This window comes from Azolla caroliniana, unplaced genomic scaffold (genome assembly GCF_043228905.1).
Source record: "Azolla caroliniana isolate FFs.n. ecotype wild unplaced genomic scaffold, voAzoCaro1.0.p SCAF_9, whole genome shotgun sequence".
Taxonomy (NCBI): domain Eukaryota; kingdom Viridiplantae; phylum Streptophyta; class Polypodiopsida; order Salviniales; family Salviniaceae; genus Azolla; species Azolla caroliniana.
Genome location: NW_028230444.1, coordinates 6,911,324 through 6,930,038, shown reverse-complemented (window position 1 = coordinate 6,930,038; position 18,715 = coordinate 6,911,324). Strand labels below are relative to the sequence as shown.

The 18,715-nt window shown below is 37.3% G+C and overlaps 1 protein-coding gene across 1 annotated transcript; it reads right to left on the bottom strand.

Moving 5' to 3' along the window:
• Positions 1-5,862: 5,862 nt before the first annotated feature.
• LOC147860063 (uncharacterized) lies at positions 5,863-8,224 on the bottom strand. The gene is made up of 3 exons (XM_087324702.1): positions 7,682-8,224; positions 6,666-6,733; positions 5,863-6,451 (listed from the first exon to the last, which is right to left on the bottom strand). Exons 1-3 carry the CDS (start codon positions 7,812-7,814, stop codon positions 6,059-6,061), a joined length of 594 nt encoding a protein of 197 aa, XP_087180828.1. The 5' UTR covers positions 7,815-8,224; the 3' UTR covers positions 5,863-6,058.
• Positions 8,225-18,715: the final 10,491 nt, after the last annotated feature.

The following is an 18,715-nucleotide window of genomic DNA, read 5'->3' as shown; positions in this document are numbered from 1 at the left end:
CTGTTTTGGTGAAGAGGCCGTGGTCTTCATCGCTCTTGGAGAAGCCGACCGACTGGATGAAGTCGTCGAACTTCTTGTACCACTGTTGGGGTGCCTATTTCAGGCCGTAGAGACTCTTCCTGAGTCGGCAAACTAGATGTTCCTTACTGGTGGCCACAAAGCCTTTCGGCTGCTCCATGTAGATTTCCTCCTTTAGATCACCGTGGAGGAATGCCTTTTTCACATCTAGCTGAATCAGCTCCAAATTGTCGGCAACCAAAACACCGAGCATGAAACGAAGGGTGGTCATTTTCACCACTGGTGAAAAGATTTTGTCGAAGTCGACGCCATATTCCTGTCGAAATCCCTTCGCAACTAATCTGGCCTTGTACTTTGGGGTGGTCGAGTCAGACGTCTCCTTTAGTCTATAGACCCACTTGCAAGGAAGAGCACGTCGGTTCTTCGGTAAGTCGACCAGATCCCAAGTTTTGTTGGCGTGGATGGAGTGCATTTCCGACTCCATTGCCAGATGCTAGGTGGCTGAATCGGCAGCTGCCGATGCTTCTTCGTAGGACGTCGGTTCGTCGGCGTCGGTGAAGAAAATGTCGGGAGAGTACCTCTCCGGAGGTTGCGACAGTCTCTCGAATCTTCGAGGTATGACTAGGCTGGTCGCACCGGGTGTCGATGTCCGATGGTCGGAAGCCGATCCATTCGGTTGTGCCGAATCTGTGGATTCGGGGCGAGAGAAGTCGGTTACCCGTGAAACCGGTCTCGTGTTGTGTGTTGGGCCGTCATGAAGGGTTGGCACTTCGGAAAATATTACCCTTCGGACTTCAATAGGCCTTTCGGCCGTTTTGTGCATAGTCGACTCGTTGAACACGACGTCCGAACTTCAGACGATTTGCCTGTGCTCGGGGTCCCAGAGTCGGTATCCAATCTCACCGTCGGGTCCATACCCGAGGAAAACGCATTTCCTTGATCTCGGTTCGAGTTTTCGGCGGTCGTCTTTCGGTATGAGGGCGTATGCCTCGCAACCGAAAATCCTCAGCTTATCATAATTCGCTTTCTGCCGTTCCATATTTCCTGAGGTATCTTAAGTCCTAGAGGTCTACTTGGTGACATATTGATTATGTGTACTGCCGTGAGTAGAGTCTCTGCCCAGAAGCCATCCGACAGTCCGGAGTGTTGGAGCATGGATACAACGCGTTCTTGAATCGTCTGCTTCATGCGTTCTGCGATTCCGTTCTGCTCCGGACTATATGGTGCCGTATATTCACGTCTAATGCCGCGTTCTCGGCAAAATTTGACGAATTCATCAGATTTGAACTCACCTCCATTGTCGGTTCGGAGACACTTCAGTTTCCGACCGGTCTGGTTTTCGACCATTGCGAGCCAATCTGAGAAGATCGAGAAGACCCGATCTTTGGTTCTGATGGGGTAAGCCCACACCTTCCGAGTCGATTCGTCAATGAAACTGACGAAGTACGAGGCACCACCGAGTGATTGATGTAGCATCGGGCCACAGACGTCCGAGTGGACCAAATCGAGCGGGCTCGACTCTCTTGGTGCTGATATCGGGTGTGATGCGGCTACCTATTTGATGTACTGGCAATGCTCACAAAACTGATGGTCCGAGAAGGAGAGTTTCGGGATGTATCCGGCTCTGGATAGGTGCGTGATGTCGGCCTTGCTGAGGTGTCCAAGTCGTCCATGCCATAAGGATGACACAGGGATATCTACTAGAAATAAGTCACCCTCTCTGAGTGTGACATACAAAGGGTACAATGAGTGTACCTTTGGTCCTCTAGCATGCAGAAGGTTCCCTTTGTGGAGTGTCCACCCTCTTGATGAGAAACCAGCACAGATGCCAGCTTCATCAAGTTGTCCGACGGAGATCAAGGGTCGTGAGAGCTCAGGAACGTGTCGGACGTCGTGTAGTACGAGTGTAGAGCCACCCAGAAGGTTGAGCTCTACGGTGTCGATTCCGATGATAGCACAGTGCTGCGAATTTCCGACTCGAACTGAGTCGGAGTGCCGGTCCGAATATTTCCGAAACTGTGATCGGTGAGGTGTCATGTGATACGACGCGCCCGAGTCCAGAAGCCATGTGCTCGATTCCTCAGTCGTAAGCAGAACTTCTGATTCGACTGGATTCTCTTTGGAAAATATGTTCGGGTCAGTCGTCAATATCTCGACTGAAGAGCCGACGTAGTTGACTTCCTCATGTCGGTTACTCCTCTGATCAGCTCTCTGAGCTTTGTCTGTCTTTGACTTGAGTACCCGACAGTCGGCTTTGATGTATCCCGGTTTCTTGCAGTAGTTACAGATTCGGGTTTCCCGGGACTTGCTGCGGCTTCGCTGATTTGTCGGCGGTCGGGAAGAACTTCTTCCCCAGTTGTTCGATCGGTCGGTCGAACCTTGTACTACATAGGCTTCTTCTGCCGAGTCTTTGGTGAAAGACTTTCTCCGAGCTGCTTCAGTCAGGATTGCACTTGTGACTTCGGAGTACTTGATGGCAGTCGTAGAAGCGTTGCACACAGTTGTAACGAAGGTTTCCCAAGAGGAGGGGAGACTGCTCATGAGTATCATTGCTCTGAGTTCATCCTCGATTGTCGTCCCCTGTGGCGAGATTTGGGAGCTCAAACTTTCGTACTCGTTAAGGTGTGTCTGAACCGAATCGGAGTCTTTCATCCTCAAGTTGTAGAGACGCCGGATCAAAGACATCTTCGTTGAGGCGACCTTCTTTTCGTAGGTTTCCAACAGCTTCTTCCAAAGTTCGAAAGCTATCGTGCACGATTGCACTGTGAAGTACACTGACTCCGACAGGTGCATCCGAATCGTGGCGCGGACGATTCTATCCAGCTTCTGCCACTCATTTGCCTTGTATATTTTTGGAGCAGTTTCATTCTCAATCGGATCGATCTGACCCTTGACTATAAGATAGTCCTGCATTTGCTCCTTCCAAAAATTGAAGTTCGAACTGTCGAACCTCCTTAGACTCATTTCCGATGAGCCGGATGTTGATGCCATCAGATTCGGTTTCGGTTGATGAAGCTCGGTTCAGAGTTGACTACGAACCTTGTTGGAGTGCAGCCGGTCGGCTCACCCGGTATCATTCTAGTCGGATTTGAACCCAAGTCGGTTTCGAATATATGTATTGTTGAACTTGCTCGAATTGACTCCGGTAACTTGAGGGACAGAGCCGACTGGTCTTCCCGAATGTTGTCGAGTCGGAGTGAGCCCGGATCGCTTCCGAATATATATGCCAAATACCGATTATTGAAACCGATTGTCTGGACCGATTCTACTTCGGGTGACTGCAGCGACAAGAGAGACAGATCCAATTGATCCTCCCGAATGTCGATCAGCCGGATGAAGCACGAATTGGGGTTGTTATCTTGAGACCGATCTGCACCGAGTGGTTACAACGGGCGGCGAGCAGCGTTCGGTGACCTGTTCGGATGCCGTTTAACCGAGTGGAGCACGATCGTGTCAATGTTGCACAAGGGGATTTCACCTCGAGCGGTTATGATCACGAGGAACAGAGTACAGCCAGCTGGCTTACTCCAAGCAAAGATGATCTAACGCGATGAGATGCAAGCCTCGTTTTTCTTCTTCTCTGTTTCTTCAAATACAAAACAAAAAAAAATAGAATGTTGTGATCCAAAGATTCGAATGGCGGCCGGCAGCGGGATGAAGGACATCCAAGCTCTGATACCAAATGTAGGAAATGGACAAGGCCGTCAGTGCGGAAGAGATCACAACATTCTGAATCGATGAGGAATAAATTACCTGCGTATGAGAGAAGGAAGAACAGAATACGTAGATTGAGAGAGAGAGAGAGAGAGAGAGAGAGAGAGAGGCACAAAGAATATGTCTATATTCATAAAAGGGCAACCGTTACAACAATGAACAACCAACCTTTACAAAAGGTTACAAGGTCACTTTATATAGTGACTCACTTAGGGCAACTGCCCTTTATGTTATTTACAGAAATAGCCCGAACTTGGGCTCTCTAAGAGGATAGTGTGAATACGTCCATTATACATTTGTATTCGACATGTGTGTGTGTCAACAGATGAGAGAGAGAGAGAGAGAGAGAGAGAGAGAGAGAGAGCTTAAGACAGAGATAATCAAACTATATATTACATAAGACTTCCAACACTCACTAAGTTACAATGAGTTGGTTTATATACCAACTAAGCTAGGGCAAGCGCCCTTTCTGCTATTTACAAAACTAGCCTAGTATGTCCATGGGCTAGTGTGAACCTATTCCTATGGGAAGTTGAGTTCGATTCTCAACAGCCTTAAATAGGATTTTGTACTTTGAACTTAAGTGGGATACATTCTAGATCCCTCACTACCAAGTTCATTTAATATAGGACTTTCACCCTTGTACCTATATTCTCTCCTCACATGTGCACCCTTGCACATGAGATGTATATATACCTCATTATAGGCATTTTTGTAACTTGATGCTTTTTAATATAAGTAAGAGTTCTTTAAGCTACACTTTTGTTAATCATTCCCCAATTTTCTCTTATTGTTCATAAGTGTATTTCCTCTCTATCTCTCATTCAACTTCCTCTTTCACACACACACACACACACATCACATAGTCTTCCGTTGCTTAATCACATACGTGATTAACTACTCACATAATTAGACACTAATTAACCCATAGTTACCTAATTAATAATAAATGGCTACAACCAAAAGTGCCTAGATTCGTAAGTTAATCTCTCGATTTACAAAATTCGATGTACCTACAATCATAGAGAGCATTTCAAATTGATTATACAGGTTTATGACACCCTCAACAATGTTCCGAGAGTAGTTTCTTTTGGGCGCACTCTCGAAGACCAAGGTGAAGTCTAGTTTTGGATCCTCCTAGAAGAAGCATTAAACAATTTTGAGTACATGCAATATGAGTTTCTAACCAACTTCCCCAACCTAATGTGAACCTTCCACCCTATCTACATAAATAGGTAATCTAGGGTTTGGAGGGGGAATTGTACAATTCGTGTATTATACAATTGTAATTGTGAATATAAGATTACACTTCGTTGCCACTTTTGATGTTTGTTTTGACCAATGTTTCTCTTGTCTCTATTTTGTTTTGATTTGTCCATCTATCTAGTTTTTAATATATGGCTAAAGGCCCTTTTATTCCCATCAAGTATTATTGTAATGTCATTGCATTACCATACACATGTTGTTGTACATGAGATTGAACTCCAATAATAAGAGGATCAATTTGGCACAATAAAGTAGTCCACATTGTGAATGAAGGTCATATGTCAAGGAACATCAAAGCCTTAAAATAGCAAGCCATATGATTTTAACAAGTGTCATAACAATCCTAACAAATTTCGCGTTACATTAAGACATTTTATTTTTTACCATTGTGTACATATGCCTTAATAATCCACCCTCCATGTTTAGGATTGGAAGTTATAGGTATCTCGCTCAAGTTAATTGTGAACAAAGGAAGCATCAAAACCTTGAGGGATGAAGGGATTTCTAGTATCCAACATCCAAACATACCTAACATGCCTAGGAATGAGGACCCAAAAGCATCATATTATACCAACCTTCCTAATTGAGAGAGGAAATCCTAGGAGGTTTCATGATGCAATTTCCACCATTTGTACAATAGATCTAGTTAAAATATAATATGCAATGTTTATATTCGATTCTTCTTAACAAAAGGAAACGTAGAGATAGTCTTATAAGTTATTTGGATAATTACCATCAATATATCACTCAGTAGTTGGGAACCAATGGTTCCTTGTAATGATGTAACTTAATCATTACCATGTTACAATGTTGTCCCCATCTTGCGATCATTATAAGAACTAAAACTAAATTTAAGTATTATGAAATTAATAGTAAAAATTGCTTTGATAACTCAATATGAATTTATATAAATTGGTAGATGTTGGATACCGATTTTGTGTTTGAACAAGAAACCTATGTTCAAATGTTCATATTAAAAATATGTGAATATACGTTGTTTCACTTTTCGAGAGGGATTAATTAGTTCACACTCTTCTATATGTATACATATATTTACACACTAGTTGTTCTTTGGGGGATGGGTTTTGGGGCTACTATAATCCGCATTGAAATTAACATTACTTGATATGCCATTATCGTGTGCAATCCTCCACTTATATTGACGAGTTTGATAGAGGTTTGTATTTCTATCCTTGTGGCTAATATTTAGAACCTTTCGACCTTGTTCTGTTGCCTTTTCTAGCATGTTTTTCTGGCTTCTCAATATCCTCTGATGCCCTTGTGCATGATCAGTATATTCACTATTGATGATCAGAAACCTCCGCAATAGTCTTTTAAGAAGTTTGCCAGTTCCATTATTTGCACACGATAGAGATTTGAGAAAGTAATTGTGAGGATTAAGGAGAAATGATCCTCCTTGTTTACGTTGAAGAGTTATACTTGAATATTGAGCCTAAGGTAATAGAAAAAAAAAGAAGTTAGTATCATTAGAGCACCACAAGAATGATAATATTCCCTTGTAATACATGAAACTTAAACGAAGAAAGGTCTTTGGTGACAAACTTAGGTTACATCTAGTTTTCTAGAAGATGTGTAAAAGTTGCTTTCTCCTCATGTTAAACGAGTTCATTAACTCGTGCATCTTATTCTTGTTGCTATAGACATACCTTGTCATCGACATTGGACTCTTGTGTTATGTCTTCAGAAGTAATGTAACTTGATGTCCTCATGATGCCTATGAATGAAATATTGAGAAATCATAAGTACAATTGCCAATTATTTTAATATCCAATAGCTCTAGATAACTATTTTTTTATTTATCAAAAATTAGATGGAATTTCTTGAACAACCATCTAAAATCTAATTAGAATCGTTTGTTATATTTTGTAGTTGAAACTTGTTTCTTTTTGGATTATGTAATCATAATGGTTCTAATTGTCAAAGCATGAAAATATGAAAGATGACAATGTGGAGAAACAATATGCATAAGTTATAACTTATAACCATGGATGTATGAGAATATCATAGATAAGTTGGGTTTGACCAATATTCAGTGCATTAATGTCATATACATATAGATCTACTCAGGTTTATTATATAATATAGTATCATGTAAATTATGCACCTTATATAACCAAATGTCTAGACATAGATATTAATGCATTGTCATTGATTTACATGTATCATTGTGCCTCTCTTTCATTAAAATATACAAGGGAGTCACTTGAGTAACTTGGAGCATGTCTGTGAACAAAATGGCCCTAGCATCATAGGCTTTGTAGGTATAAGTTTGTGGCACATACAATAAATTAATAAAGTTAATATTGAGATATGTTTGTTTTAAAAACATCTATAGTATTTCAAGTAGCCTGAAAGAAACACAACGCACGCATCATCGGATAGGTTTACAAGTTATGAAATTGTCAAATTATCACGAAGCTAAAATTATAACTTTCCTTTGTGCTTAACTTTGTGGGATGGGTGTAATATTGCTAATAAATGTTAAGTAAAGGAAAAGGGGAATTGGGGGGGGGGGGGGGGGGGGGGGAGAGATTTTATAGTAACCTATAGACATCATGCATACTAAATTGTGGTGTACATCAATAGACATTTCGTTTGTATACAATGTAATGTACACAATATTATCAAAATTGGTTCATTATCAATCTCTTAAGGTTAATACCTTCTTCATTCCGATACAATTTTGCATTAGTACTCTTGACCATTGGAAGAATCTCAAATACCAAAATGCTTAGGTTAATGTAATATAGAAATAGGAACATTAATGGATAAGGACGAGCAGGGTTAAGATTCATGGCTAATATATAGTTGAAAACGGATATTAATGCCTAAGAGAAAACCTATGATTAAATATAAGACACTTATATTAAGATACAAGATATAAAGAAGTTAGAATCCAAATTAACCAGGAATTATTGGAAGAAGATTGAAAGATGAGTTTGTTATAGTAAGTGTGTTTTTGTCTGTCTTAGAGAGAGACTATATTCAAGTAACTGCGGAAAGCTTAAGAAAGAAGGCAAATATAGGTGCCACTACACTTTGGGATAATGAGTCTAGAGAAAGGAGTTATCAAGCTATATGTAGAAAAAGATGACTAGCTTGATTATAGATAGATGAATAGATTGATTGATCGATTGATTGATAGATGGCTTATCAATGGAGACACACACACACCCAGAGAGAGAGAGAATGTGTGTATTTATGTGTTACATATATATTACCAATGAACCATAGTGACATCTTAGCAAGCAAGCAAAAGCGCGTACCTTTTAAAACTTCCCTCAAACCCTCATTAATTTTTCCAATGATTCCTTAAGGAGAATTTCTTTAGTCAAACTCTAATCTTCAAAAAACTCAAAAAGGTGAATTTGGTTGATCCCATGACCAACAACCCTCCACACAAATCCCACCTCCATGTATTTCTTTTGTCTTTGCCATATGTTCACACCCTAGCTCCTCCATGTGTCTCCAATTATTCACATCGTAGGCCCCATGTGTCCCCATGTATTCACACAAACCCCAACCTTGTGTGCCACCTTATCTTTATCTCCATTTGTATTCAAACCATGGTCCCCGTGTCCCCACTTGTATTCACAACATAGCCCCATTTGTGTCTATCTCTATTTGTATCACACCTTGCCCCCACCCCCGGCATAGACACATCACAAGACAATTCCTTCCTTGATCAATTATTCAACATCCTTTTGACATTCTTACTTGCATCACTTTTTAATTGTCATGCCCTTTTTTGGGCTAACTTGAAGAGTCAAGGTTGCATACCTTACAAAACATGTCACTTCTTACATCATTACTTTCTTTCAATGAAAGCTGAGGATGTTTGTACCCACAATCTAGATTCAATTACCAATGCTCATAACAACAAGAGAGTCAAGTAGCTAGCAATAGTATTGTTTTTTATATGATTTGTGCATGTTCTTATCTAGTTAAAACTCTGCGTATTTAATTCAACAAACTATCCAAATAGATCACCTTAAAATAACTTGACATTCTCTTAATCATGGATGCTCAAGTTTGGCCTCTTAGACATCAAGTAACCTTGTGTTAGTACTTTTTTATGATGCCGAAACATAGCCATGTACATATTATACAATTCTCTTACCATTTTAATCTATAACTTGCAATGCTCTTTCATGCATCCTTATCACACATGTCAATCTATCACGTCTATATTATACATCTCATGATGCAACGCATGTGACCAACAATTACAAAATATTTACTTTGTTATACAAGTTTTGTTTTATCATAGTACCCTAAAAAACTCAGAACTTCTCAATTTTCTTTCAAGTTGGGATTGCTAGAGTTCAGCTCAATTCTCAAATTTAGGGTTTGGAATATATAAATGTATAACTATGTATGTATGTATGTATGTATGTATGTATGTATGTATGTATGTATGTATGTATGTATGTATGTATGTATGTATGTATGTATGTATGTATGTATGTATGTATGTATGTATGTATGTATGCATGCATGCATGCATATGATTTCTTTCCTTCTTTATGCCATTATACATATTGAGTATCCATTACATTGATTTATAGATGCTTCCTCGTTGGGGTATCTTGATCCTTCAGTAAAACTTGGGAAATAATATATTCTATTTCCTTTCAATGTGTAGATCACAACAAGCAACAATTTAATCAATATTTTGTTTCAATATTATGTGAAGCCATCACTTTCTATCCTTAGGGCCCAAAAGAGATTCATTTTCTATATGAAGTTTGCCACTTAATGGTTTTGTATCTATGGTGACTTATTTGTGTGATTGATAAGCTAGTAACATGTTGAACTATCCATGCAGACACAAATGGTTACTATGTGTGCTCATTACTAACCATAAGTTAGCACCTACATGTCTTTTGAAGCTATGTAGAAAGCATAATGACATGGATACATGTATCCATGTTAGGTGAAGCAATATCACTCCATGTGCAATTATTCAATATCATACAGTTATTTATAGACTCAAGGCACACTAAAAAGGTAATATGTTCATGGGAATGAGCCTTACAAGCCTCTACTTTATATGCTAGAGACTATTGTCATCCTCATAAACTTGAGGCTCAAAGCAAAGAAAGAAAGTAATTTTTTCATGAGAATGAGCCTATAAACTCAACTATTTGTGCTAGAGACCATTGTCACACTCATAGGTTTTTGTTTAAAGTAATCATATAGGTTGACACATTCTTCGTATAAGCTTATTTGCCTACATTTTGTAATGTTTCTTTTTTCTAACATCGATGTTTGAAGTTCGAAACAAATTTAATTATCATAAAATTGGTGTACATGAAGGCATAGATTACATGTATTTAGTGGTCGAACTATGTTTCTTTTTAACACTAATGTTTGACGGTCTAAACAAATTTAATTATCATAAAATTGGTGTACATGAAGGCATAGATTACATGTATTTAGTGGTCGAACTATGTTTCTTTTTAACACTAATGTTTGACGGTCTAAACAAATTTAATTATCATAAAATTAGTGTATATGAAGACATACATTACATATACATATGTAGTGGTTGAACTGAGAAAAGATGTCATTCATGATTCAACAACTATCTTGAATAAACATGTGACGACACATGATAACAATGGTGTATCTTTCCACTATCAACAATTCCACGTCCAAGCCTACAGCTTGATAGCACTAGTATGTATGTATAACTACCAAAAAGGTTTTGGACCAAACTAGCATTTGTAAATAGTGATAGTAGTTGTACTACTTAGAGGTACTTGAATATGCATACTACATCAAATGTTCTCCTATTTATTTTGTAACAATTGAATTATTGTTTTGATGAAAAGAGAAGTACCACCTACCCTGCAAAAGGAAAGTACTACATGACCTAGGTATGTGCTCAATCTACAAGTCTAGCAATTTATAAACTCTCTAATATTGCACAATGTTGCATATGTAATATAGTGACCAAATCAATCCAATGGTTTTGGAAACTTGGAAGGGTACCTACTACCTATGGTGCAAGGTACTAGAGACCTATGGAAATTTTAATGACAACACGATAGGCTTGAGAATTAAATATGAGAATGGTAATCATAAGCATCTCTTTTGTACTTTGGAATTGATTTCGGTCTCATAAACTAGGCATGGAAATTCGTAGAAATAATGAGTGAAAATTTACCAACCCCAAACCTATGTTTGTAATCCCTTACCCCTCAACTATCTCCCATGGGGGGTGCACAAGTGTGACCAATAGTTGGAGCTCTCTAGGAGGCCAACCTCATGCATCCAGGTTCTAGATATGTAAATATAGTAAAACGAATTATAATATAATAGATTGGTATATTTGCTTGGATCTGTGAGTGTATATGCACACATGTTTTGCATCTTTACAAGTACGGTATATAAAGGTAACCATTGAATTGTGTGTGTACATGTTGTAGGGTGAATGTATCTTGGCGGAATTTTCAAAAGCGTGCTTTCAATCTTCTTCAAAAAGTAAAACCTAGGAGATATATGCTCCAATTGTTATTCTCTATACTAATAGGCACCACTAAAGCTCAATATGCATATAAGATCTAACGTTTCATCATGATAAAGGTTTATAGGATTTTAATTACATTGTTTACATGTATGATTTCTCTAATTGCTTCATCCTGTATAATATCGTTACTTATCCATTTGCATCATCTTTACAATCGTTTTAAGGGTTTTCTTGGATTGCTAATGCTGCACAATTTCTCTAGTGGCCATTAGTGAATTATGGAGAAGCAATAAAAAAGATTCATTGTGTTGTGAAGATTAATTTATCCTAGGATACTAGTCCATATAAGCAATTTACGATAATAAAAAGGTTATTACTCATATTTTTTGAACAAAGTAATTATTGTGAAGATACTTCTCAAGTTTAATTTCTTATAATATTACATGTGCAAAATGAAGTAAGTTTTTCTCTCAATCAATGTACAAGTAGGACCATCATGACAAGACATGGAGATCCAACATCTCCAATGTACTATTTCAACAGAGGACATGGTGTGATCTAACAACCCTAATGTTGATTTTGACAAGCGACAGACATTGGTGTCTTCGATTATAACATCCTCGAAGAGATAGTCATGGGGCTCTCCCATAGATTTGTCTATAATTAAATAGAAAGGGGCAAGACAAGTTTAGCCTTCTCCATACACATCTACATTTACTTTTATCAACTTTTAGACTTTTGTCCAAAATTGTAGAATGAAATTCTAATACAGACATTTGCACTTTGAGTTCTAGTTTGTTAATATTTATTCTTTCGACGTCCTTGTTAACTTTATCAACTTTTAGATCTTTGCCCACCTGATCAGAAAATGAAAATTTAATGTCAATACTTCTTCGACTTGGTTTGCACCTTGAGTTCTAGTTCATTACTACTTATTCGTTCAATGTACTTGATGAACCAAGTGTTTTTACCCTGCTACAAAGTAGTAAGTACTTCATGGTTACATTTTTTAGGATTCTTTGAGTTTTGTGATTTAGTCCTTGAGCCTTGAGTTCTAGCTCATTAATACTTATTCTTTCAATATACTTGATCAACCAAGTGTTTTTTCCCTGCTACAACGCAGTAAGTACTTCATGGTTATATTTTCCAAGATTCTTTGAGTTTTGTGATTTAGTCCTTGAATTTCAGAACATTTTAACGTGTAGAACTCATTTAGAGTATACAACACATCCATGCGATATTGGAAATCAAAATGTTCAAATCACACGTGTCAAGTAAATAAAACTTCTTTCCATAAGTAGCCCAACATCGACTCCAAATTAATTCTTGAGTCCCATCTATGATGATGGGTGATTGTCCTGAGCTTTGTACGTTTGTCATGTTCTCAATTAATTTAGAGTCTATGTTACATGTATGTCTATGACTCTATACTAATACTAATTACTAATAGTTACAATATAATTGCATACAAGAGATATCTCCTCGTTGGAAACTTACAATGAATAATCGAAACACCTAAATTTCCAATCTAGCTTCAACATATACATATGTACACGTACACACAATATGGTTTCTCACCCCATCCAACATCATTCTAAATCTCTATAACATAAACATAATCAAAATAGTTGTCAAAGTGCAACCAATAGGTGGAATTTACTTTCACCACCATTGTTGACTTTAAAACATTTTGGGAATTACAATAAATTTGACTTTTACAAATTAGACCTTGAACCATAACTCTCGAAGTACACAAGATAGATCTTTATGTATGTGTGTGTACGTTACGACATAAAACTCCTTTACGATAAACAATTGCCCCATTGATGTATGATCTACTCCCCCATTGTTTTTTCAATCATGTATTTAAAAGTAAGAAAGCAAAGGTGGGGACTCCCTCAATTTAGTCTCAAGTTTGCACGTATGTTCACTTTATTAACATGTTCTCGAAGTTCTGACAAAAATCATAGTAAATTTATGTAATACAAATTTAATATCCAAGAGAATTTGCGATGAATAATCTAACCCCTAATCTAGCTTGGATGCTTGTGCGCATGCGTTCACAATGTGGTTTATTTTATGTCCCATTGCTACTCTCGTGGACCAATTCCGTTTGATCTAAAATAAACCAAAACTAATGACCATTATGGGTGTGACCGACACCATAGGCATTCACACACCCAACACGAGCAATTTTCATACCACACGCTTCTTTGCTAGTAGTAGGAACATGTATAAAATTTATGAAAATGGTATGATAAACAATTAACAAGTCAATATCGATTTTCAATCGAGTTGTCAGCTCGAAAGTGTTGAACCAATTAAGATATTTATCAAAAGTATATGTCGTGACAAAGTCATGATTCATTTTCATCAATTTTGTAGGCATCAAAGTATCAAAGCCAACCAAGATATTGTCATCAAACGTAGACTTGCATCCTTCATCAAGCATTCAAGTATATGCATACACGCTCAAGAAAAGTTGTTATATGTGTGATAGAATTCTAATTGATAGAAATCATATGTCATGGATAAATTGTTAATCACAAGCCTTGAGTGTCATATTGCAAGTTCTGCTACCAAATTGTTGTACATCCAAATCAATCATGTTACTACAAACACTAGAAATAGTCTAGCTACACAAGTGAAATGGATAGATTTCCATATAAGAACCAACCAAGTAATTAAACGAAGATTATTTCGTACATATATCCTAACATTTTTTCTGCTAAAGTTCTCACAACTTATATGGCTTTGCTACATAGCGATCCTTCTAAACATTCGACGAGAATAATGACCACATTTTACAAGTTTGACATAAGTCATGCATGGCTAGGGTCAACATTGGTGGTGAATGTGGTAGAGTGAGGAAGACATGGTTAACCAAGATCTGCCATTGCTCAGTTAGGAGCAATAACATCAACAAGTGAACATCAAAGTGAAACTCTTACCATTAATGTTGGAGAGTAAGACCTTCATTAGATTGACACAAGATGGGAAGGCAAATAGTTTCCTTTATCACAAGGATATTAAAGATGGATGTTAAGCTAGCATAGAAATGAATCCATGATAGCATGTGAAGTGTAATGGCTTCCTTCCAAGACTAACCACTCACATAAGAAATCTTTCACTCTCCCTTGAAAAGTTTTAAGCATTATTAGTTCAAGGGGAAGAGATGTAGATGAGACACATCATTGCATTTGTATGTGTGCGCATGTACACTAGGGAGTGGATCAAGGGGAAGAGATGTAGATGAGACACATCATTGCATTTATATGTGTGTGCATGTACACTAGGGAGTGGAACCACGGGATCATGGACCAAGAGAGATGGCATGTTACATCGTGATGAATACAATGACAACGATGATGGTAAAGATGGAGATATGGATGGGGATAATGATAATGATTATCACGATCATGATCATGATAGAGATGATAAGGACAATGATTTGAGCCTTCCATAGTTCTTTTCTCTCTCTTAAAGGATTAGTGCTAAGTTGTTCACTCTAAGCCTTGCACCAATCTTTTATATTACCTTAATTTCCTTGATTAATGGACGTGTGCTTGTTCTTAAGTATATGTCTTGCTTAGTTAACTTGTTTACATTTTATTAACTTAATCACTAACTTAGTGGAGCGGGGTTCATCTTGAGCGTTTAATTGAATTGTAGTCGCTTAGAAGTGATTGAGAACCTACCTATGTCACTAATGAGAGGGTTGAAAAGTGTTAGATCTCGCACATTACCTCATTGTGAAAGTACAACTCTAACCAAGATTCATATATGTGTTCTCAAAGCTACTCAATGTGACTTGGAAAATCTAATTTGGCACCATTTCTAAAGAGAAGGTTGTCACTCAAAGCTTTTTATAACCTCTCACGGGAACAACTTAGTCATCATATAGTAATGAATAGCAAGAAAGAGAAGACTAAAGATTACTCAACAACACTAGCGAGAGGTTAAATTGTAGAGTTTCTATTCGTCAAACTCTAGTTTATTTCCAAACCAATGTTCATCTATGACTTTTGTTTGATCATTTATTTTTTACATGGCTATTAAATGCTAATCACCTTTTAATTCATTTAGATTTTGCATTTTTGCCATTGTCTGTCTTACCTATCTTTTGTTTTTGTTTTTGTTTTTTATTTAGTTTTTGTTTTCAATTACACTAATCACAATATTTATGAGAGCAATCATGAAAAATATTGCAAATACAAGTGATTTAAGGAATCTACCATATTCTTTACAATCTCTTATTGATGGTGGTCAAAAGTACAACAATCATGCAATTGATCCCCATGATTATTGCGAAGTATTTGAGGGTCAATCACATAGGATCAAACTCACTAATGAATTCATGAAGGAGTGGAATCTCATCATAGAACTAATCCACAATAGGAAACCCAAAGTGATCTATGCAATGTACAAAATAGAGTATGCTTCCGGATTCATGTGCAATCTACACCATTGGATCAATGTATACCTATAAAAGTGCAAATTGTAGGTGTGCTATTTCTAACCTTATTAATATATTCTAATTTGGTGTACCCCATTCAAACCTTGGACATGGAGAAATTATGCCAAGGTGTGGTTTTTAAATACTTCAAAGTTCATACAAGGAAACACATGATTGGGTCGAAAAGTTCAAACAAATGATTTAGACCTATGAACTATCTCTAATGTAACAAGAGTAGTGGTTTGTAGGCTAACCCTTTATGACCAAGTGAGGAAATATTGTCACACATCCTCAAAGAAAATTTTAACAATTTTAACTTTGTAAAGGAGGGTCTGTTAATGAATGTTTTCTACAAGGAATCAAATGGAACCCTATTGACCTATTTTCTCATTCAATAAGTAGGCAAGGGAGATGATGGATATTTTCATAGGAGGTGATTTGTTGATCAAATGGTACATAACTTCTCATTATTGAGAAGTGTAAGTCATTCACACAAGCATGTGACCAAACTACGGGTATGGAAGTTTTTTTTTGCCCACCATAGTTCTCACATCTCAAAGAAGATGATGATTGGTAGCACCTCTTCTTGAAGCACAATCAAGGAACGTTAAGAAACGTATAGGATTCATCGTGTTTGACAATGTTTGATGTTCAACTTGTCAAGGACCCCACATATCACTGAGTATCCTTAGCTTCACCAGAGGCAAATGGAATATTGTAAGTGGTGTCATGCTTTTGTCATGCATTACCTAGATAATTGTTGGATGGCTCCTATAGGGCGCTTTGGCCAAGCTAACTAGGCAATTATCCAAAGTCCCCACCATGTACGTTTAGGAAACTTCTTCAACTTTCCAATCCCCTTTAATCAACACAAGAATGAGTTCACCAACTTGCCTCATATTGGAGGGGAGGGGGGTGATCCTACACCTGGGGGGTGATCCTACACCTTACCAATTAAAAAAAGTCCAAGATGTGAGGTAATGGGGAATCAAAGGATGAGGTGCCCTTTCATTACATCCACAATTATTAACGTCAATACAATAGAAAACATAACCATGCACCTTGCTAGGAATGACAACACAATCAATGGTGATACATGCACTTTCGATGGTGAATAGGATGTATTCTGTAGCCATTTAGTGTTATAATGACAATGGCATGAAGAAGGTGTGAGTTGTTCCATAGTCACATCCAAGCTTAGTCAAGAGTAAAGATGACCTTGCCCTTAAAACATATTACATCTATGTTGTAAGGATGCTTGAAAGCACAACCAAATAGTCGCAAGGAAAAAAGTAAATGAAAAGAGGAAGAACCAATCACAAGCACCGAAGACATTGACGTTCTTGAGCACTTTATACCATACAAATAACATCCACACAATGTTACATACCTCCACCCCACCCACATGGCCACGAATAACATTTGATTGTCCTACACAGGTCAAAGAAATCAGAAAAAAATATAGACACATTAATTACGCTCCTTTGAGAGTTCAAGGAACTATTCTCTTAGAATTATGTAGACACGAACGGTATGTTGCTAGAAGTAGTAATGTATATTATCCCTATTTGTGTTTATGTTAAACCGATCAGACACCTAATGTTTGAAGCCTCTCTACACACCACAAGTTAGAGATAAGATGAAGATGTTCAATGTTGGCATAGTTTACCGAGATGTGTGTACATTTTCAAAGAATAAATGATGCTACAATTTGTGACAACTACCTAGTGCCATACATCAAACAGTTTCTTGAACTATATTCTACAAGGAATCCTAGAGTTTTATAAACAATTTCTAGTTTTTTGTCCAAAAGAACCAATGCAAGAAACATTCCATCATTGAATTCACTATTTGATCACAAGTAAATGATTTTTGGACTCAAAGGTGCATTAAGTACATAACAAGAAGGGGCAAACACAAATTCACTTTATATCTAAATAATAGAGTAGATTTATCCGTAGATTATTTATACTCAACTCTATTTGGGTACAACATCTCATCCTCCTACATATCATTATTTCAAAAGGGTAAGGAGTATCAACTATTTTTGAACCCACTACAATGACCATCTTTGGGTTAAGAATGGGTTGATACTTGGGTGTTTCATGTCTGAAGTGAAACATGGCTAAGGACAAACTCATTTTCGAAAACACTACAATATCATTGATCGCCTTGTCAATCTTCGACCATTAATGGAAATTATTCTTTTGAAAGGTTTGCATATCATTGATTTGCATAGTATAGGAAAGCTTTTGATATAGTGTCCCGTGAACATCTTTAGAAACAAATTGAAGAAGTGAAGATACTTGATGAATATATTCTTGCAAAGTCTCAAAATTGTGAGAGGGTGATATGCAATGTGTTTGGGAGATGGAATTTCATATCTTTTCACTAGCACCATTCAGATTAAACAAGGAGGCCACTTCCACCCACTCTCTTTGATTTATGCATTGATGAATTGGAATAAATGGTCAACGAGTTTTAAAACATTAAGGCAATGAAGAAGTTACCATTACGAATGTAGTTACTATCTTTGTTATATGCAAATGATGTGGTGCTTTTTGCAAGTACTGTAGAAGATGTGTAACAGCTTTAGAATATATTGGAATCATTTTGTATGCATAGTAATTTGAGTGACAACATTTCCAATACATGGTTACACTCATTAATAATCAAAATAAGGATTAACCATGCATTATATCACAATAATGGGCCACGTCAAATTGTAGAGTTTCAAATATCTTGGGGTTGAGATTGCCTCTAAT